Source organism: Heliconius melpomene, chromosome 12 (genome assembly GCF_056956725.1).
Source record: "Heliconius melpomene rosina isolate 202511_hmr_F chromosome 12, ASM5695672v1, whole genome shotgun sequence".
Lineage (NCBI taxonomy): Eukaryota > Metazoa > Arthropoda > Insecta > Lepidoptera > Nymphalidae > Heliconius > Heliconius melpomene.
The window spans coordinates 8,862,348-8,885,955 of record NC_140400.1 but is presented as its reverse complement, the minus strand read 5'-3'; the positions used below and the strand labels follow the sequence as shown (position 1 = coordinate 8,885,955).

The window sequence follows — 23,608 nt, the reverse complement described above, 5'->3', positions numbered from 1 at the left end:
TAAGCAAATCTAGTGTTAAGACACTCCGCTTACCTTGCTACATGCTGGATGCAACTTTAGTAAGCTTCATTACTTAATTGAATCAATAAAATATTTAAACGGTGTAAGAGTTTTGTTATTATTGTCAGTAAACTTCTGTAATAATAGAGCGGTAAAACCCGTTTATATGACGATGTGACATTTTTGCTATTACACCGCCATGCAGTAAAAACACCGTGGATGGATTTTTTCAATAATTACTTATATCACAATTAAGATATTTCCTGTAACCAGAAAAGAAAAAAAATAGTAATTATAGTTAGAAAAGAAAATATACTGTATGTAACGGTTTCACACAAATACTTATATAAGTATTTTAATAATACCTAAGTAAGTAAATGAAGAATAGAGTTTCTTAATGCTAGCTTCGTTGCCCCCTTAAATGTGAGCGATGACAAAAATATTGTACAACAAGATTGACCTAATCTCGATTTTAGATCACAATCTATAGTATTTCATAAATATGATAAAAACAAAGTAAATTGCGCAACGGTAAGCTACAAGTGGTCGAACCATTTGCATACTGGTTCATTAATATCAACAAGACCCGAGAAATAATATTTTAATATCTAGTTTTGCTTGAAACGTTTGTTAAGTAAGCACGTGTCCAAAATTATTTCTTTTTAACTTTAAGTAAAAAATATATATTTGGCTATGTCAGCTTTAGAGCATCTAAGTGTGAGGGATCGCGCGGTGTTGCGAAGCATCTTTGATCCGAATGCGACTATAGCTGATGTGTCCGAAGAAGGAGACCAGTTTGTGGAAGATGAAGGTTATATAAAATACACTAGTAGTTTATTAAAAGCTTGTATAGCTTGTAATAAAATAACTTCCATTTAATTTTAGTCTTGAAAAGTTGGATTCATGGTACCTAAATCATTAAAAAATACACCTATCGTTTTGATATCTGCGAATACTTACTTACTTTGTGGTATATAAGTAAGTGCGTAAAGTATTATAATAGGTACAATTGCTTAGGTCTTTCTATTTAGTTTTGTCTTATATATCCTAACTAATCCTATAGGTGTAGAATGTATTCGCACGTTTTTCCTGAACGAATTAAGTGAATTGATTACATTGTTAACGTAACTATGTTAAATTATATATTAACCAAAGCCTATATCGTTATGGTTTGGTTTGTCAAGTGAGTAATTAAGCTGAAAATAGACTCATTTCTACTTGTGTAAGTTATATAAGTAAAAGAAGCTGTCATGAATGTTCTAATTGTTCTATACATAAACACAATTTTCATTCTCTCGCACTGCTAGACATACTTAAGTAGCTTTGAGTTGAGTTTTCTGTGGTGTTGAAAGTGAAGAACAGTGTTTTACACTAGGCTACCTGCTATGTGGAAAATAATGTGAAACTGCTTTGCTTTGCTTTATAGGTAATAAACGTTTTTTCCGAACTTGGTTAGGTAAGCGGCGAAAATAACAATATTCACCGTTCAGAATCCACTAAACAAGCAGACAGGTTCTAGTAATATATGTATAAAGTGACACCAGTAATATATTTCAATTTCACAGAAGAAATTACCGATGCAGACAAAGAATCTAAATCTTTATGTCTCCAAGGAGTTCAGATGGCGGAAGGTGGAAACTTAGAAGAGGCTCTAGTGTTATTAAACAAAGGCATTGCCGCGGCGCCGGAACTAGCTTCCGCATACAACGATAGAGCTCAGTTGTACAGACTTATGAAAAGGGATGATGGTATTTATTGTGAATTTTCCTTAACATATACCTAAATAGTTATATTATTATAGTAATAATCATTGTAATACAATCTGTTTATTATTAAGATGGTTGAATTAATTTAAACAATACGTCTGCTACTGATACAGAATAGAACTATGATTTATAATCTGTTTTCTTTATATTTTAAATGACATTATGGATATTTACTCACCGATTTTGCACACCAAAATCATAAAATATTCATATTAATAAATAAATATTAGTTATTTTTGAGTAAGTAACTCTAAGGTATGAAATATTTTTATTGTATTATAAAGGTTGTATTTATAGATGCAATGCAAGATTTGTCTCGAGTTTTACAATTGACTCAGGGTAAGAAGACCCGCGCCAGGGCCCAAGCGTTTTGTCAACGTGGCGTGCTTTTACGCAAGCTTGGTGACGATGATAACGCACGCTCAGACTTCCAAGAGGCTGCTAAGCTTGGAAGCAGTTTTGCTAAGAAACAGGTATTTTTTTACATAATATGGTGCAATCCGTATTTTTACTCAAAGTCAATTGTTTGTATTCTTTTTTATATAATTTATAGGTTTATTTAAATTGTATTATTTGCTTATGACTTGCATTAAGTAGATTCAAATCTAGGGAGATTTTGGGAGATTGATTATTTGTAATTGTTTTTGTACACAATATGTTCTATATTATTTTAAAAATACCCAGCTCTTCTTTATATTTATTTAAATATTATTGTTTTCTATTAGTAATTGTTCTTTTAGGTCGTTGAATTGAATCCTTATGCAGCGCTATGCAACCAAATGCTGAGCCAAGTGATGGGAGGCGAGAAGAATATAAAATTATGATACACCAACACAACTTTAAATAAATTAAAAAACTTTATTTAGGTATATAAAGGGATAATAATAGTTTAAATAAAACACTTGAGTCTAATGGATTAGAAATTTATATTATTGAGTAGGTACAATCCACGATCACATTTGAGAAAATCACGTATTCCAAGGTCCAATGGACCAAATGAGTTAAAAACTCCCCACTTACACACACCTCGAAATCGAAAGTGACAATTTTACATTTTACAATGGCAAATATAACTACGAATCAAAGTTCTGTTACTACGCTATTAATAATAATTATAGGTATATGCAATAAAATCTCAAAATAAGCTATTTGTGGAAATTTTCGCACTAAAGTCGTAATTTCCGCAGACAGCTATATAAATAAGTTTAAAATTTTAAATTTGATAATAAGTTAATAAGTGAGAGGCGACGACGGTATAATATAACGTAAATATACGTGCACTTTGGAAAGTTTAAGTTGGAGTGACGTATAAAAGTTTCGCGATTACTATTTACTGTTATATTGTAAACGAAGAAAAAATAATACAAATTATTAATATCAAAACCAGTCCCATTCAAAACCATAAACATTATATTATAAAAAAAATGATAAAATTGTTTTTAAAAATATATAAAAACAAAACCTTTTTGGCACATGATAAAATCTATTATAATCTGTCAATTTCAGTTAGTCTAAAATGACATTACAAATGGCGCGAACGGCGAAACTATTTTACGTCAGCGTGAAAGGATGATTATATCACAGAGATAGTTAATAGTTATAATAATGAGAAATTAATTGCTTAATTTAATAAGCGACAGCGTATGGGGCGTATTCTTATATTTAAGGTAAATTTATGTTTATTATATATAATATTACATATTGATATTATTATAAAAATTGTTGATAGTGTTTGATAATCTATGTTATAAAGTAATTGATTTTGAATATTAAAATTAAAGAATTCACAATTTTTTTATCTCCCAGATATTAACATAATTAATTTTATCGTGACTTAATAATTTAATAACAAATCAATTGCAGCAAAATTTGTATTAAAAAACTAAAAACAAAAAAATGTGTTTTGGCGACCAAAAAATTATAAATTAAAATAAATACATAATTGCTAAAAATATAATATTAAACTGCATACTGCTTATATAGTTCTATTAATTGTTTTTAAGAATATCAAGTTATGAGTTATAAACTATATGACGTATTTAACTGTTTTATACAATAAAATATATTAGTATTAAATTGCCATGTCTAATAAATAAAAATATAATAAATTTTCACTTATGTTAGTATCAGTATCTAAAAGAATTGTCAGTATTAACATAAAAGTTGATATTTATTTATCATTTGATATTTTCAATAATTTAATGAAATGAAATTAATGAAAATGGTAGATTATATTACTTTATAATAAGTAAGTAGTTAATTCAATTAAAATAATTATTATTTTCCGCAAGTAGTTTTGAGATTTTCTAGTGAATTTTAAGTGTTTTTATTATAGATTACATTAATGGTGGTTAGATACATATATCTTTAGTATTTCACATCTCTATGTGCATTTCCTAAAATCGTAGGAACCTAAAAACATGCGGAAATATTAAAAAAAAAAACAAATTAAGGAAAATGTGTTATGTATATAAATACATATCCAAATCCAATTAACTCATCCAAGATATCCCAAAATTTAATTTTCGATTACAACTTTGTAATGTAGTTACGAGTAAAGTTTATCAAAGTGGAAGAATATGTTTGAGGTTAAAACATTCTATATGCAGAAGAACAACTTACAAGCCTCGGATTTGCTGAATAAAACTTTTAAAAAAGTGCAATAATATTAAACATTTAATAAAGGTGAGACAAATTGTAAATGGCGTTTTGCTGATGCTTATAATCTATAAATCTCAAATTTGATTATCTGTTGCTTTAACATATAAGTATAAATACATTTCTATAAAGGTTACTAAATTTTGGCCATATAATATTAAATAAAATACTATGTAAAAGTCTATTTCATATAATATGTAATCTTATTTAATAATATGATATAAACAACAGCAAAACGTTGTATTCAATAAAACTGGATCCCCTAAATCCTATTACATAAGGAAAAAATGTATATACACTTTTGGCACAGGCGACGAAGTGCGAACTGCGAAAACGACACCGTTAATACGTTAACTATTAAAGAGTATACTAAAACCTGTAATAACTACGGGCTTACTCTAAAGGATTTAGGCCTATTCTGCGACCAGTCATCGGAAATCTAAATGTTCAATTTTAAACATTTTAAACATTATGGAAGTTAGCATTTCTGAAATTTGTAAAGGAAGAGCAAACTATTACTAAACTACGCAATTTAATATCAGTACTCGGATACGTTTAAATCTAAACATGTAATATAACTCACTCACAATTAATATTGGCAACACTATACCATAAATTAAAGACTGGCAACATTAAAATTACAAAGATACTTTTCGATTTTTGAACTGAATTTTTGACAAGTTACATAATCTCTAATGAGATATAGTTACGCTGAAAGCTAAGAAGCGTTCGAACAAGTGATGAATGTCATAAAAAAGCTTATATTTTTAAATTAGCAACGTCATAGTCACGTTATATACAAATGAGATCTTAGTAATAATGGTTATAAATAAGCTATAAGTTTTTTAAACTTTCTATATCTATGCTGACCAAGTCAGAGCGAAGTGGATGTAAAGGCGTAAGCTAGCAACACTACTATATATCTGATGAAGAAAATTTAAACGACTACACACTGAGTATAGACTGATGGATGAATAACAAAACACAAAGAAAAAAATTCATAATGTTAAATAAACAAAAGTATCATTGATACTTATTTAGAAAAACAAAAAACAAACTTTTTTGATAGATTAGATAAATATAACAACTTTTACAAAATCCGATTTATCTATGCCTCAGTGTTTCTACTAACTAACATTACCTTTATAAATCTATTAGAATTGGTGTTCAGAATACAGTGGCGTATGCCATACCTCATATATAATGAGAGTCAGTTATTACTATAATATGAAAAGTGAAAATCAACGCAGAAGCTATATTTTATGCGATTTTGATATATGTTGTTTGATGTTGAGAATTGAAGCGAGAGTGGATTTATTTATAAATACACATTTTTAAAAATGCTAATATTGTAAACTAAAAAGTATAAGTTTCACAATCATAAATAATCAAAAAACCATATGATCATAAAATCCAGTTGAAATAATAAATAAATGTTAACTTTACTTTGTATATACTTTGTCACTTATTACCAGAATAAGCTCGATATATTTGGTCGCGTATAATATTATATAGCTCCTGCGCCATGTTTATGTTTAAGCTATATATCGAATTTTATAGAATGTATGTATATATTTATATTAAAATAAATGTAGTAGTGTCGCAATAGTTCAGTTAGTGACAAAAATTATTCATACTATACTATTCAAGCTAGTGTTGCTGGGTATTTCTATTATTATAAAATACTTTTAATAATAGGTATATATATGATTAAATTGAAATCGTGTCTGCCACTTTGATTTTTCAATTTCAACTTAAAACTTCAAAACTTTCTGAGATGAGACTAAGATTCAATTATTTTAATAATTTATTAATAAATGTACTTTTTAAAATAATATTCTTTTTAAAAGTGTTTTTAACAATATAGGGGTGGTGAGGATGGTAGGATTGCATTTTAAACATATGTATAAACTCGTTTACAAAACCTTCTCTCTGTTTACTATCACTTATTTAAAACGTGACTTATGATTTTTATTTCAATTTCAGGACAATAATGACAGATCAAATATAATATAAATTAGTTTTGTAGGGGTAAGTTCACACATATGCTAGCAATACAACCCTACGGACTTTGGGAAGGCGCGTATGCGCACTACTTGACTCCCTCTCCAGCTGATTATTACTTAATGCCGACTCATTTAAAGAAAAAACTAATTAAAATACACATTACTATAGTCCTTTTTATTTTAATAAAATACTAATTAAAAATAATTATTATTTTGTCATTATCGCAATAAATAATCTTGTTTTATATGATGCAAATGTTAATAAAATGAGCCAGCATGTTATTCCTATTTAATATTAAGCCTAAAAAAAATTAATTTATCTATAATACAGTTTGAAGAAAGTCATTGCCGTATCAATAACGGTTCAGACAAATTTGCTATTAAAAAAACTACACAGCAAAGTTAAATTACGCATAATTTTCTCAATAGCATACAGAAAAAATACTTATATTTAAAAATAAACATCTAAAATGTCATTTTATTACTTTCAATTTAGAATCAACTGCTTTTTCATTTCATTTAAATTCACAATTTTATATCTATCAAGAGTACACGATTTTATATGCATTTTTAATTAATTTATTATAAATAAAGTTAGTAAGGCTATTTAGTTACATGATTATTACAGCTGATCGCTGACGTTTACGGTTATTGCGACGATTGAAAAAATGAATTCAACTAAAGAAACTAAAGAAACGCAAATAAAGAGAATAAAAAATATTATTTCAACAAGAAGTACGCAATTATCGTCCAATAACCGTAACGTTTTAAGAAAGAAGACGGACACACATACACACACTAGCATATCCACATCAACATACAATACTCACACACAAACACACCCACGTGTTACACAACGTAACCACAGACAATTAATTAAATGCATAAACACAACAGACTTAATATCGATATAACAGACATTGAAAACATAATGAAAGACATCATACAGCTGTATGCAAATTAAAATTATTCCATTACAAACTAATGTCGTTAAAAAATAAAAATTCTAAACAAACGAATTTCCATAGAGATTCTTCTTATCGAGTTTCACGAGAGAAAATGTAGATACTTATTTTTATTTAACAATTTTTTTAAGGAGACCCAGTAGGCCCAAGAAAAAGCTTAAAATGAATGACTAACACTTAAACGTTAAGGGCCATCCACACGACACGACATACAATATTCTAATTAAAAACTCTGATATGTGAATGACAAAATTATATCGAGCCAGTCGCACAACGTTAAAACAAAGTATTAAATAATTTAAACCTTATTTTTTAACGGTATAAAGTCTAAATTAGCTTAAACACTTTGTTTAGGTATTACCAGTTGTATATAGCTACAACACTGACTATTACCAAGTGGCCCCAAGATCACGAAATTCATAAAATCTTCACAAAAGAGGTTCCTTTTTTTTTAAAGAACCATTTTTATTTGTTATTTTTATTCTGTTACACGATATATTCACAATGGAAGTTTTGTCTATGAATTTTGTGTTATCTGTTGATTACAGATAATGTATTGGTACGACTTAAAATAAATACAGACTAAAAACATAGAGAGCTAGATATTGTTAATCACTATTTAAATATTTAGTATTGCTTCAAATAATTCGTTGAAATAACTGATATTATTGCATTAAAACACAACTGTAGAGTCATGTCGCATTGGATGGAAAAACAATACTGGAGTAATACTCAGGATTAAAATTTAAATTAATATAAAACTACAAGGAAAATGAGCAAATAATGATCTTCCAAATTCCTTAAGTGGAATAAACAAAGTTCACCTTCGAAGGACCAAGTTCGGATCTGAAAGGAAGGAACGATGAGCGAGACAGCAATACGATTTCATCGTAAGAGTGACAGAGAAATGAAGTATCAGAGGTCACCGCGGAGACAGCGCCGAGTTTCAGTGCAGAAAGATCTTCTGAAATAAAAAAATAACTAAATTTACTTTTGACGAATTTTTAAAATATTACCACGTGTATTATATTTTATTTTATTTATATTTAGTATTAACCATTTTCATTTATATTTAGAGAACTCTGGATTTTCTTTTTATTGCTTCCATGTCATCAAATTTTCATCAATCAATTATTATTGATTACGTCAATCATTATTGACTTAACATTAGTTAAGTTATTAAATGAATTTAGTCTGTCAATAAAGTGATATCCTCTAAAAAAATTTGCAAAAAAAATTGTCCGTGGCTCTAAACTAAACTTTAATATTCATATACATTAAAATTGTCTTACCCTCAGTTCAAACATGTTGCACATACTCCGGATTCAAGAACGAGAATCCCATAAACTCGGTCTGGTCGAGGTTCATCATGAACAGCTTGTCTGTTGGCGTCAGTTCCGTCTTCTCTTGGGTGAATTGCTTGTCGAAGTTGGACACGTCTTTGCGATGTTTCTGAAATTTGTTAAAGGTCGCCAAAGAATTAAGGTTGTGAATAAGTATTAATTCTTATCTACATAACAAAGAGGCAGGTTCAAGCTTTTTCTGCATAGTAGGTTAAGCAAAAAGTCGAGACAGAGGGAACAAAACTGAGTCCAGTCGTGACGCACCAGCGTGTAACTGTAAATTCGACAGGATGTGGGTTCGATTCCCAATCGAGGACGGCGGTTGAGTTCCGCCACTCAACACGCAATACCTCGAAAATTCAGCGTAAAGTGGGGAAAGGAGTGTCTTAGCATTAGTTATTCCTCTGTCTATGCTGAAAAAAAAACATCATTCAGCCAAAGCAACGTACAATCTTAGGCTTGAACGGTGGCTGTATTTCCCTCGCTTCCACTCTCGCCCAGTCGATGCGGCGGAAGAAGGGATGGGTGCGCACGTCCTCCTCTCCGCGCATGCCGCAGCCGAGACGCTTTTGCGGGTTTTTAGTTAGATAAGCCTTGCATGCGTCCTTAGCTTCCTATAAAAATAATTAGAATATAAAATTATCAATGTAACACTTAAGAAATGTATCAAATTGAAATATTTCACAATTATTATATTTGGCGTCGTACAATTATTGGTTACATAAGATTTGTTTGATTAATTTTGACAAACATGAATTTTTATTTTTCTGGTTCTAATTTTAAAAAAAGAAACTTTTAATAATATTATCTAGAAGAAAAACATCTACAGGCCGAAGTCTCTAAGCGTTGATTCAGTGTATTACATAGAAAATATTAACATTATAATATAGTCTATTTATTGCCTTTTTCAATAATTGAACTATACTAAGTGTATAAAAAGTTTTTGTTCCATCCAATTCCAATTAACCAGTATATACTCGTATGTTAGTTCAATTAACAGGTAACTACATATGTTTAACCGACACCATTAGTCAACAATATGTTAAATTTAAATAATATACAAAGTTTTACCAACATTGTGTCAGCTCTATATGGTAACTATTAATTTATGTTTAAACTTCAAGAAATAGTTACGCTCAAAGTTATAATAACTTTGTAAACAATATCAATTTACTCGAGAATTTCATAAAATCTATTTTAACCACACGCATTTCATTTTTATAAATTAAGTATATTGTCAAAATGTAAGTGTGTGTTATGCTTATTTTTTTCATTTAATGTATTTTAATGGATTATTTTAAAAAAATATATACAAACCATAAATGTGCCATATTTTATACTCTTCTCTGACCGCATAATTTACACACAACAAACAAACAGTACAGTAGAGTAACAGTTAAGTACAAACTTTTCGCTTCACGTATTAATATATAGACATAGTGTACGAATAACTTTAAAACTTAAAAAAAGAAAATGTTTTACCTTGCTGAGAGTTTTCGGATAAGACACGCTATTATCAGTAATAGCAGCAAATAATTCTTCTTCATCTTCTCCATCAAAAGGCGGTTGACCTACTAGCATTTCATATAAGAGCACACCGTATGCCCACCAATCGACCGATTTTCCATACGGTTGGTATAAAATGATCTCTGGAGCAATATAATCTGGTGTGCCACAGAACGTCTTTGTAGTTTTGTCGCCTGTGATTCCTTCTTTGCACATTCCGAAATCGGCGATTTTAATATGGCCATCTTGGTCTAAGAGAACGTTGTCAAGTTTTAGATCGCGATAGATTATACCGCGGGAATGCAGGAAGAACAAGCCTATGGCTATTTCGGCTGCATAGAAGCTGTAAATAAATAGGTTTTTATAAGTAAAGAGGCTTTCAAATTACTAAATATAAAAAAATTAAGTATAGTTCGAATAAATAATTTGATATGATATTTATTGGTATATACCGAGGTATGATAGGTTCATTTTTATTTCTTTCTGTATACAAAGAAAGATTTTAAACTAAAGTATCTACTCGTATACATATAGCTTTATTCTATCTCACATATAGCAGGGTTGGCATGAGGAATCTAGTAAGGAACTCCGTTCCCTACACACAGCCCGATTTTAGAGACATTATGTGTTGAGTGGCGGAACTCAACGCCACGATTTTTTTCTTTACAGAGCGAGGAAATAAAATAATTCATTACCCTTATTGGGATCGAACCCACAACCATTAAGCCAGATATTTAAAGCCAGAAGCTGAGCCGCTGCACCACAAATAAAATATAATTATATAAGAAAAACACAACTAACTTACACAGCAACAGGTTCTTTGAATTTGCCACACTGTTGGATTTGGAACATTAGATCTCCACCGTTGACGTACTCCATCACGAAGTACAATCGATCCTACAGACAGTATTAATTTTATTTTATCATTTTTAAAGTGTTATTCCACACTTAGGAAAGAAATATTTTATTTAGACAACTTTTACGGTTTCCACGACACGATTATTAGATTAGATATTAATATTTGTAAACATTAGAAATAGATGAGATCTTTTCTGCTGGTACAAAAAAAATACAAAAGTAATGGCCTTATATTAGACTAAATGATTTTGAAGAATAAAGTTAGTTGAAAAGTATTATATAAGACGGTACCAAGTGAACTATTATAAAAAAATTATGTATAATAGACAACATAAATATAAGGAAAACTAACAAAAAAGTTGTATAAATATTCTAAGATTTTTATTTTCTACAAACTGATTAACTTTTAGAAACTTTTAAATTGGCTTAAGTGAAGGTTAAGTTGGTAAGTAAAAAATACTTTAACTAAAAAACTTTCGCACACCTCGACATTAGCAAAGTTAGAGACAAATAAACTTCGGTTTGGTCGAAATATTTGCTGTAACTTATATGGATTTTTTTGTTTATGATCAAACAAATAAGTAATATTATAAAAGGCACAACTTTTGATTTATCAAACAAATCAAACTTATTTAAATATTAAATAGCTTTTTAATAAAATAGAAAATATTTTATACATTATTTATGCAAACTAAAAACTTTTTTTGTATCCAAGATTTACAGAACTATATATTTAATATATAGTATAAAACGAAATGCCTATTATAAAGCTTTATTGGGGCAAAAAGGTCCAACACTTCGGTGATCCTCCACCCATAGACATCCGTTGTGTGTCTGTATATACATTATAAATATCAAGATTCAATATACATACAAAAATATAAAAGTATTAAATTATAAAACTAACCATAGTCTGGAAACAAGAATGCAATTGCACTAAGAAGGGCGGCTTGCTGCTCAGCGCGAGCACACGTTTCTCCACCATGGTGCACTCTACGTCGTCGTCTTGAATTATTATGTCCTTTTTCAATATCTTTATGGCGTAGAGCTCGTCTGTGCCGCGTCGCTCTGCCAGCATTACCTACGATCATAATTTATAACTTTATTGCTCTACTAAATATATTTATATAGCAGCTCCGCTCGAATACGAGCCATTGTATGTTGAGTGGTGGAACTTAACGCCACATTTTGTTTACCAGAGCGGAGATATGAAAATAATTCAGATGTACTCATTCGGCCGAGTAGGAATCGGACCCACAACCATCGCGTAGATATGCCTATTTTACATTATTTATATTCTATAGTTTATCTTTTGTTATAATATTAAGAAAAATATTTGTAACAATAGTTCAAAGTCGACTGTACTAGGTGGATTGTATGAATTCTTTAATACAATATTCTTTGAAGTCAAAAATTTGGATATTAAATGTAAATTTGAGATATATTTAACATCTTCATAATTTATTCGAAGTTAATTATGCGTAATACAAAATTACATTATTTAATGTTTGTGAAATCGCTCACAATTACGCCAATTTATCCACTTATTCAGATCCAACAAAAATACACAACTTTATAAGAGACATTTATATATTTTTTTAATTTCAAAAGTACCTTTCCAAAAGATCCTTTACCGAGCACCATGATAAAGTTGAAATCGGATGCCCTGATTACATCTGCGGCGGCCATATTATGTGGTACTTCCCTATCAGGCGGTGGCGGGGGACGTTTGGCACCAAGATTAGTTGCTTTCATCTGGTTCTTTAGCTGTGCCAAGTCGGCACCTTCTTCTGGTACCGGCACGTTATAATAATCTCCTTCTTCTTGAGTGAGGAGTTTGAACCAGCCATCGGCAGGCGACTTCATGACCTCTGATATACCGAAAGAGAGGGATCCCATGAAATCGTTACGAGATGTTCTGTCCCAATCCCATATCTAAAATGCGTGTAATATATTTACAAAAGTTATTATTAATTATCTTATAAATGTACTATAATCATTTTAAGCTTTTGGTTATAGGCTTGCATTAATTAATTATCACGTTTATTTTAAGACAAACAATGCTTGGAAAATAAAAAAGAATACTATTTTAAATAAATTTAATAAAGGTAATTTTCTAAATATGTATCTAAACCTATTATAAAATTGAAGAGTAAAAATGGTTAAACGCTGTGATCTCAGGAACTAGTTCGAATTGAAATAATCTTTTTGTGTTGTATAATCTATTTATCGAGGCTAGAGTGTGGCTAGGTTGTGTCCTATGTCATACACAAATTTTAGTTACTTCGACCAGACGGGAGAAACAGGTCAAAGCTAGCAGCTAAATTATAAGTAGTTTTTTTTTAAATCTATCAGAAATTCTCACCTCTATAAGAAGTCTCCTATCTTTATCCTCTGGCTTCAGATCGAAAACGAGAGTCTCATTCCATTCGGGGTTGAGACAGCTGCGGATGGTCTTAGTTTTTTTCTTGACGTTGTCCGAATCGGGAATCAGCTTGAGCTTACAATATGGGTCGGATAGGCCGTTCGGGTCCATGGGGATCAAATTTCGACCTTGCTTCACTGTAAAAAAGTTAATAACTGTTTAAACATTAATATCTCAAATCTATGTGAAAAAGGAAATTTGGTGACAAACCATAATTCTTCTTTTCTTATATCTTTAATAACGTGAGGCTGTCGTGGCGTGGTTGTTCGATATTCATTAGGGGAAATGAATTATTTTTTTTTGGTAACAAGACAAAGCGCGCGTCGACTTCCGCCACTACACGCAAAATGTCTTAGAAATTCCGAAGAAAAGTGGGAACGGAGTGTTTTAACATTAGGTTCCCCTTGCTTACACAGTAAAGCTAAAAAAGATATATGAACGTACATACCAACAACAGTAAGTTTATTCCCTTGGCAAGAAACGGATAGTTGTATGCGCCCGCGTCGCTCGGTGTGGTCGCAACCGCAGAGATTCGGTACGGATTCCTCACATCGTTTGTGCACGTTCATGTCACATGCTATACGAAAAATTGTATTAGGGCAATTGTTTTGACAGTTTTTTAAATATTTGTATATTAAAAGCTAACACACAGCTTATTTGGTGGAACAGTTATATACTTCGTTTTTTTTAGAGTAAAGTTAAATATGCATATGGAAAGACTATTTAAATTCTTTTTCGATTTTATCTCCTGCAATATTTCAAAATATATAATAGTAATTATTGCATCAAATAAGCCATATGTCCAAATAACTACAAATGGTCTTTGTTTGAAAAAATACAGTATACTCCAAGTATTAGATCTTAATATACATATTATCTATATAAAAAATATCAACTCAAAAAACGAGCGCGATATGAAAAATGGACGCTGGCTCAAAAAGTAAAGGACACCAGCGCGTGAAATTGACTTCTGATTGTGCATAAATTTGTTTTCATTATTTGCACGCTGAGTTTGGTCCTTTCCCAGCCGTATTTCATGTAAAATATCAAAATTAAGCTTTTAAGTTATGAGAAATCGTTTTTATGTGCAAATTAAATGTAAATGATATAATAATGAACAACCCACCTCTAAATTGTGAAAAATCGTAAAATTTATATTTCAGATTTATAACTTAGGTAAAAACACCAACGGAAATCATGCAAGACAATATATACATAATATTGTTAAAAATATTTTTAAAAAAGCTAATAATTAGATTACTTTTTATAATAAAATGGAGGAGGAAATTTAAAAGTTATTGTAACATAACAACAATGGCCATAGATCATGCAAACGATGCAGTATCACACAAGTAATGAATGCTATCTAGAACACCAATTGTACGGAAGAATTGTAAGGAATATTACATTTTATTAAAATCAGTTAGTCGCCTCAGCTCTGGGCCAATTTAATCAATATTGAAACAGGATCAATCCGGATAGCCATTAATTGAATCGTGCAAGGATCGTTTCTATTTCACCTTTAAATTGGTTGACTTTTAATATTCGCAGAATTTCCACATTTAGTAGAAAGGGATATTTGAATATTTAAATCAAAATTATGACTTTCTTATTTTCACACATTATGCAGTATGCAGACAACTACAACACCGTGACTGAGCAGATCCCGTATTGTCTGCCGCTAGGGGGTGACTTGAGGAAGTAAGTTCCTCCAGGGCCCATTCTTATACCCAAGAGTATACCTCCGCATTTAAATCCTTGGTGCGCGATACCATGGAGCATTGTACCACAATGATCACAAAATGTCGGGGCAAGAAACGTCCACGTGTTCCATTTGTGAGGGGCGTACGCGGCCTTTGCAAGAACAGAATGTGATTAATACTACAAAATAATGAGCAAGTATACAAAAATTAGGATGAAAATATCAGCAGCCTGTGAAAACTAGATGTTAGAAGATGATAAAAGCGTGAATCACCACCAAGCTGTAAATAAAGTTAAAGATAAAAATCGAAGAAAAAGCGTATTAGTTGCAGTAAGCAGTAGCGTTTTGTTGCAGCGCAGTTGATCTCATTGTACCTTGACACTTGAGCCCTTGATGGATCAGCCCGTAGAGGAGCGACCCGCAGTGATCGCAGAATGTCGGTGAGGAATATGTGCATGCGCGGAAGTTGTGACGGGTACGGGTGTCCTGTTCGATAAACGGTTAGAAACATATCATTCTTAATATTATTCTGTAACCGGATTTGAAAATTTCTTACGTGGGAATTAAATTGAACTATATAATTAATTTTTTTTGTATAATTTCCTTTAAAGTCATTTTTTTTATTAAAATTTTCCGTGTAAAATGTTCTTGATTGAAATTAAATAGCACTTATACTACGTTTCATAAAGTCAAAAACAAAAAAAATCTAATTCCATTCATAAGCTTTATATTTTGAAGACGAATTGAAGAAAAATTTAGTACACTGATTTTCCTCATATATATCTATATCTATAAAACGACATAACGGAAGTAATTAATCATAGTCAAAGCACTATTTTAGGACAGTCGTTCCGTTCGAACGAGGTCACAACTTTTTATCTGAAAGCCCTAGTCATTGTTGCAATGACAAACAGTAATGGATAGGAACATTTAGGTAACTGTTTTAATCTTGATTCTTTAGTTTCATTTTGATATTTTCGTTTCATTTTCATGAATTGTCGTTGAATCTCTTTATCTTAGCTTAGTCCAGAAACAACGTTCCTGGCTTCTACCACCAAGAAAAATACTACCGCGCGATAGCGGGCATGTTTCTGTTCTATTATTTGTATAATATATACTTAATATTTTCTGTAAAGCATTCAAAGATTTAGTATTACTCATTTATTGCTTTATATTTGTACTTCATTTTATATAGGCTAGAACCTACGTATTTACGTTATAGTTTACAAGTAAAGCTGATAACAAACTAAGGACGTCCACCTCCTGCCGCAGTCGTGGATTCAGCCTTTATTCGGGATTTTCTCCCGAGTAAATCTGTCCTATAGTAATCCATAAGTAATGAAATGTCATAAATTCTTAGTAAGCCTCACATTGCGATAGATGTTTAAAATTTAAAAAAATGCACAGATATACACAAAAACACATACAATCACAAAATGATTGCGAGTTACAAAAAGCATGTTTCAAGACCTTTTAGAACCTACTACCATATAACCAATAAAATACTTTTACAGTCACAATAACTAATAACCTTACCCAAAAACAAAGCATGGGTTTACGGCAGCTAGCATATGACAGGATTCATTAAAATTCTCAATGTCACAGGTGTAAATCTGTCAGAAACGTTAATATATGTGCTTATATGAATTCAGGACGACCCAAAATAAATGTATATGGTGACCCTACGATATCTTTCAAAGTGAATTATGTTGTGACGTTTAGTTAATAGTGATGTTCCCACTTCCCCATGTTTACTGCCTGACTGACATGTTTACACGACTTTAATGCTACGCGAGACCAACGAAAATAGTCAATACAAATGTACAAGCGGATACATTTGAAAAAAATATTCGTTTTTTTTCAATAAGTAGGTGCTTCAATAGGTAGTAAGTACAAATAATGCACAAGATAATATTTCTTGTCGTTTTCCTTAGCTGAGGTACGAAAAACTTGAGGGCATCATAGCGCAGGGACAAGTGTATGACAGTAACGCGACGGTTGTGGGATCGTTTTCCACTCTTGGTAATGAATTTTTATTTATCAATATTTTCACTTTTTCACTCTGTTACTAAGGCAAAAGCGCGGCATTGAGTTCTACCATTCTGTTAAGTGCCGTAACGCCTCGAAAATTCGCTGGACAATGGGGAACGGAGTATCTTAACACTAACTTTAATCTGCTTAAACGCTATAACGGAAAAAACAAAGAACATCTATAGATTTTACTATTTCACGTGCAAATTTTTTTTTTCTAGGGCAGTAGTATTGATTGGCGAAAGCTAATACCGTCGTAATACGCCGTACATTTGCTACCAAAATGTTAATACGCAAATATGACAAGAAATAATACTTTTTAGTCCTAAAGTAATCAATAAAATAGTGAGCTTGTTATGTATTCTTTTAAAAGAATATTATACTTAAAGTATCTTTAAAGTTATTCAACATAAATTAAGAAGTCCGCCATATGAACTTTCACCAGAATAAGATATAAAAATCTCTTCTAATAAAGTCTTTAAACCAAAAACTTTTTAATGTAAAAAGAAAATAAACAAAGTTATTTACCGCTGTAAATATTTCTTCACTAGGTGTAAAAACTTCGTCAATAATGTCTACGTTAAGAAAACTTTTTATTAGATTCGGTAAAAGTTAGTTCGACACTCTCCGATAGAAGGGTACCTGTTCCGAGTTACAATTTTCCTTTTGGTCAGTAATTTGGTGAAGGTTTTAATCACTTGAAAAAATGTTGCGGCCATCGTGGCGTGGTGGAACAGCGTTTTCCTGTATAATCGTAATGGTTGTGGCTTCAATCCCCACCCGGGGGAAGGATTATATAAAAAATATTTTCATTATCTCCTTTTGGTAGACAAAGCACGCAGTTGAGTTTTCTGCGAGCTCAGCTTAGAGGTAAAAGTGGTATAGGTTTAGGTATTCAAAAATTGGGCGGTAAGTAAATAAAATAATAAATTTTACAAAATATGTAGGTATATAAATTGTTGAAGCTGTACGCTCTATTCCGCATATAAGAGGATAGGCAGAAAGAATCTAGTGTTGAAACACTCCGATCCCCACGCACCGCCATCTTACTTGAGCGATTTATTCATTCCCCCTCGTGGGAATCGAACCCACAACTGTCGTGTTATCAGACACTTTTTAAACACACACAGACACAGACTATTTTTTTGAGATTTTTTTTCCAATTATTTAATGTAAAATAATACATTTCACCTTAGAGGTATCTTTATTTTTATTTCTAGTCCGCTAGCTTCCACTGCTTTAATAATAATTAATAAGTGACGTCCTCTGTAATTAATTACAGCGTATGAGCAACACGCTTTCAGTGATGTCTAATGTACATCAAAGTGTAATTTACATTACGAGATTATTATTATTCATTGGCCTTTAAGATTATTTTGTATACAAATGTCAAATATATTCCAGAATGTAAAAATCTTATGTTTGGAAGTTTTAATTGTAAAAATCAGAGAAATCTATAGCGTCTAATTGTAAACGCGACTGTTGTGGTTTGGATATCCACTTGGACTTTCCTCAGGTGTCGAGGAAAAAGCGCGGCGTTGAGTTCTACCATTCAACACGCAATGCCCCCAGAATTAGACAGAAAGTGGGGAACAGAGTGTCTTAACACTAAGTTCCCTTTACCTACCCTGATGTATGCAGGATACAGCGTGGAGCTGATTTATTTAAATAACATTTTAAGCAAACATTTACAGCATTATAACTAGATGTCGACTCAAATCGCCACTCAACAGAAAAAAAACGTTTTGCTGTCTTATCTTCTTACACAAATCCTCGTTTGTATTTTACGTTTCATTTGCTTTAGATATTTTATCTTAATGACAAAAAGTGACTGCAGTCTGTAATAAAAGAGTTTATTATAGGTACAAATTTGCCATTGGGGCCCAGTGGAGCAGCGATATTTCTAGGTTCAATACCCACTCGGAAGGGAGGGGGAATATATCAATAATTTGCATTCTCCTGCCCTGTAATGACAAAGTGCGGAGTTTAGGTCCGCCGTTTATATACCTCATTCAAGTTCAAATAACCTATGTGTAATGTAGAGCGCATCTAAAAAACAATTCAATTATGTCAAAAAGACAAAGACAATGTAGTTTCTTTACAGTATAAGGCAATTGCATTTTACATAATTAAGCAACTCTACTTATTTTATTTCCTTTGTCAATTTACAAAGATAAAGGGGAATTTAATTATGAATGCTTCAAATTTACTATTCATACACTATCCCTTTGTTAGCTCAATCTTTTATTTAGTAACCAGGACAATTCGTCCTTTAAAAGATATAAATTATTATTTTAAACTTGTAAAGATGTACGCCTACAGTAGGCGATGAAGGTAAAAAATACATATATATATAAAGATAAAAAGTCAAAGTATAGTTTAAAAATATCAACGTTGCTGCTAAAATAAATAAATTAAAAATATAAAATTAAAACACATTTTATAAAATATAAGTACATAATATATATGATATTCGCAATAATTATAATAATTGTGTGGCGTGTCGCCGTAGCGTGTACATGTTCGATCAAGTACTCTACTTTAATTATACTCTGTTGAATATTTATTAAATGTCTGGCAGCGGTCGGTCGCGGCTTATATTGTTTTTGTATTGCCTAAATATGGGTTTTTAACATACAGGTCAATGGAACTGATCTTCAGGTATATTCACCTACAAGGTATATATGAAAATAATTTGTTTTCCTTTTTATGATTCTAAAGTGATTTCTCTAAATTTGTGACAAAAATCGGAATTCTTATAGATTACTTCTGTATGTCTGTGTGTCGCAGATATGCGCATAAAAAAATCCTATAAAGCTAATAGTTCGAAAAATAAGATACTTCCAATGTACTAAAATATTTATCTACAAGAACAGGGAAAAGAAAGTTGCCCTAAGTTCAATAGAAATCTTAACATATTTTTTTTTTATTTAATCCGGCTACGTATAAAATTATTACATTTTTGAACATTTTTTTACGCACATTCCAGATATACAGAAGAAGCCTACTCTTAAGACACTCCGATCCCGGATTTTCTAACAATCACAGCGGTAAACCTATAACAATCAGGTGTACAGCAGACGCTGCCTCGTTCTTAATCATCATTAATAAAATTTACTATCTTCCAATATGTAGACCTCCTGTCCAAAGATCTACAAGATTTAGGTACTTCACACGATAACCTTCTGAGTGAATGATTCGTTTCTATACATCCATTACAATAGCAATAGTAATCCAAAGAGGATGAGGGCCAGGGAACCTCTATCTCTCTATGTGTAAACCTTCAAATAACATTTGTATACGCTCCTTTATTAGGCAAATACGTAATTCATACGATATTCAACACAATGGTACGAATTAATGATGTCGAAAATTTGGACCATTCTGTTTGCTTATGGCAAAATAGGTTTGAGAATAATGAAGATAGAATTGGCGTGATCTTGAAATTTAATTAAATTGAAACAATATAATGTGTCATATATTTTTGCTTATTAACTTGCTTAAGAGCATTGTGAGTCATATTCTCTCTAATATGTATCGAGTTCCACTAATGTCTCGAATATTTTACGAAAACTGGGAAACGGAGAGTTTTAACACTGGGCTCCATTTGCCTACCCTGCAGTATAAAAGATAGAAACATTAATATCCAGGAAAAACTTACAGGATATAAATAAAAGTGTAGGTACATGTTAGCCTAACGAGTGGCGCCTCAGTTCACGATAAAATTAAATTACATTGCATAGTAAAATTGACAGCACTGACTAGGGACTGGGCGGTCTTGCAAAATCAATCCATTTCAAAGTTTCGTTACTTTTTCTTGTTTTAGTACAAAACTATTATAGCTGTAGTTATTTTTGACACATTCTTGAAAATAAACGTTGAGATTATTTTTATATATAATCTTATACAAACATGCTTAATTAGTAAATCTTCAATGTTTGCATTATGTCTGGTGAAATATTTGCGCTGTATTTTGTATGAAATTCGCTGCGTAGTCAAAACCTATAGAGTACTTCCCGTGTACCTACAATAATGAAATTTGGCACGAAATGAGAATTTACAATACATATATAATATTTATATAACAGATAAAAACTATTACAAACTTATAATTTATTTATTTTATTTATTTATTAAAATAAATGTAGTTCATTTCGTACAAAATGAATGCATACTTATAATATGCATTCATTTTGTACGAAATGAACTACATGAACATAAACTTGTATAATAATCATTTTACTTGTAATAATAAACACATTTAACAATTATGAAAACCCTTAAAAGGGTACGCTTAAAGCAGAATATAATTTTATAAAAGCTCAAGTTTTACTTAAGAAATTAAAAGAATACGCAACCTTGGATTAGGGGAATAATAATAATAAATATTTAAGAAGGATAGTCTGTGAGCCATTAACTTTAATTAAAAAAGCCTTAATGGATTCCAGGGAAATACTGATTCAGTACTAAGATTAGAAGAGAATTATTTTTATTTTAAATGTTAATAATTCACACGCTGCCCACAGCGACGGGCAAATATTTTGTTTATTTACTATATTTAATAGAAAATGGAGTTATAGATAATATAAGATATGTTTACATGGTCTTAATAATTTCCAAGATAATATTATGCCAGACCACACCAGCTTGGTGCTCGACGGCGAAAATTCAATTTGCGTCGATTATTCAATTACTTAACGGGAAAACTTGATGGATCAGAATAAAAAGTAACACACGACTTTGTACGCATACTTTATAGGATTTATGAGGTCATCCTGGCACTTTGGGACTTCGTCTTGCTATAAACGAAATGGTTGTGGATTCAATTCTTATTAAGGGAAATTATTATATTTCAATTACATTCATTTTCTGCGCTGGTCTATAGAGCGTGGCGCTGAGTTACGTGCTCTCAACACACGATGAGCCGAAAATTAGGCGAAAAGTAGAGAACGGAATATCTTAACACTAGGTTCCCTTGACCTATCTGGTTATGCAGGAAAAGACGAAGCTGTTTTTTATTTTTATGCTTGTGTCATTAGAGTGACGATCGAACCTACATCTAACTTAACTTTTACAAACCACTCCTTAAAAGGCAACACAGAGATTTTCATCCCTCTTTTATTAAAAGGTAGCAATTTAATGTTTTTTTCTACTCGATTCGATCATCGAGTTGATTAATAGAATCAATTATGCGAATGGTAAAAAAAAACATTAATTAAACGCCCGTGTGCTCCTATAATGTAAAAGAAATATTGGTACATTTTTTCCTGAGGTTTGGAAAGTATTTTTTTAATTGAATACTTTTTACACGTCACAGTGATCGATCTGAATGTAATATATCTGTATACAGAGTGTTTTTGTCATCACCACTTTAAATGAAACCACAGGTTTAACTGCCAAAAATGAAAAAGCGAATAATCATTTAAATTATTCAATAAAAAAACAAGAAAATACGTACGGATCACAGACAGCAAAAAAAAAATCATATATCGTGGAAATAGGGAATAATTCCATAAGTAAAATATTTAAATAGGGACCCTAAAAATATTTTGAACCCAATTTAAAAAAGCACAATATTAACAAATAACTATTAACCATAATAACCACCAAACCAACAAACATCAACCACCGACCAACCACAAATACTCTGTCATCCCTAATAAAACTATAAATCTATTATTACTCGTAGTTCATTGTTAAGTTTATTTTAAAATACTTGTATTAAAACATAAATATTATCTTTTTAGTTCGTATTATAAAAACAATCATTAACTTATGTATAATATATAATCCCCACTCGAGGAAGTGAAATATTTATTTACATTTATATTTTAACTAGCGGACCCGGACGCGGCTACGCCTGCTTGAAATATAAGAATATAATTTCTATAGAAATATAATTTCAATCTAGATGAAATGCTAAAAGTGACTATTATATTTATTTTCATAAGGATGAATATCAAAATGACGCGGTAACGAACGCGGTCGCGTAGCGACGACGGTTGTTATTAACATGGCAGAATAAATTGTATGTCAAATTAGAAAGTATTTTAATATATTAGTATATATGTGTAATGTAATGTTATATAGCCTATAGCACTTCTGAAGAATGCAGCTTTCATACAAAACAAAAACAAAGTAAATCGGACCAGTAGATCCAGAGATCTTAGTTTTCAAACAAACAAACAAACAAACTCTTCCGCTTTATTATATTAGTATAGATTTCTTCGCTCTGGTGTCGAGGCAAAAGCGCGGCGTTGAGTTCTGCCCCTCAACACGCAATACCTTCAAAATTCGGCAGAAAGTGGGGAACGGAGTGTCTTAACACTAGGTTCCCTCTGCCTACCT

At 31.1% G+C, this 23,608-nt stretch overlaps 2 protein-coding genes across 3 annotated transcripts in view; one reads left to right on the top strand and one right to left on the bottom strand.

Annotated features, from left to right (window-relative positions):
• Positions 1-593: 593 nt before the first annotated feature.
• On the top strand, positions 594-4,403 carry LOC146533768 (tetratricopeptide repeat protein 36). Its single transcript, XM_085194309.1, has 4 exons — positions 594-811; positions 1,566-1,748; positions 2,064-2,239; positions 2,507-4,403. The coding sequence occupies exons 1-4, from the start codon at positions 694-696 to the stop codon at positions 2,588-2,590; spliced, it is 561 nt and encodes a 186-aa protein (XP_085050435.1). The 5' UTR covers positions 594-693; the 3' UTR covers positions 2,591-4,403.
• Positions 2,674-23,608, bottom strand: part of Pkc53E (Protein C kinase 53E) — a 142,231-nt gene continuing 121,296 nt past the window's right edge. The window contains exons 4-13 of one of the 2 annotated variants that reach the window (XM_085194304.1): positions 15,604-15,715; positions 13,976-14,104; positions 13,468-13,664; positions 12,717-13,037; positions 12,010-12,183; positions 11,050-11,141; positions 10,221-10,587; positions 9,188-9,352; positions 8,688-8,847; positions 2,674-8,359 (exon numbers count right to left, since the gene is read on the bottom strand). In XM_085194304.1, coding sequence (XP_085050430.1) covers positions 8,695-8,847; positions 9,188-9,352; positions 10,221-10,587; positions 11,050-11,141; positions 12,010-12,183; positions 12,717-13,037; positions 13,468-13,664; positions 13,976-14,104; positions 15,604-15,715 — 1,710 coding nt within the window. In that variant the 3' untranslated portion in view covers positions 2,674-8,359; positions 8,688-8,694. Of the gene's footprint in view, positions 8,360-8,687; positions 8,848-9,187; positions 9,353-10,220; positions 10,588-11,049; positions 11,142-12,009; positions 12,184-12,716; positions 13,038-13,467; positions 13,665-13,975; positions 14,105-15,269; positions 15,382-15,603; positions 15,716-23,608 lie in introns of both variants that reach the window. The other variant, XM_085194305.1, reaches the window with a different exon arrangement.

What these genes read in the sequence shown, in the direction of transcription:
- LOC146533768 (XM_085194309.1), top strand. Translation starts at nt 694, where the DNA reads ATGTCAGCTTTAGAGCATCTAAGTGTGAGGGATCGCGCGGTGTTGCGA. An exon ending in CCAGTTTGTGGAAGATGAAG is followed by an intron (nt 812 to 1,565) that starts GTTATATAAAAT and finishes TCAATTTCACAG; the next exon opens with AAGAAATTACCGATGCAGAC. An exon ending in ACTTATGAAAAGGGATGATG is followed by an intron (nt 1,749 to 2,063) that starts GTATTTATTGTG and finishes TTGTATTTATAG; the next exon opens with ATGCAATGCAAGATTTGTCT.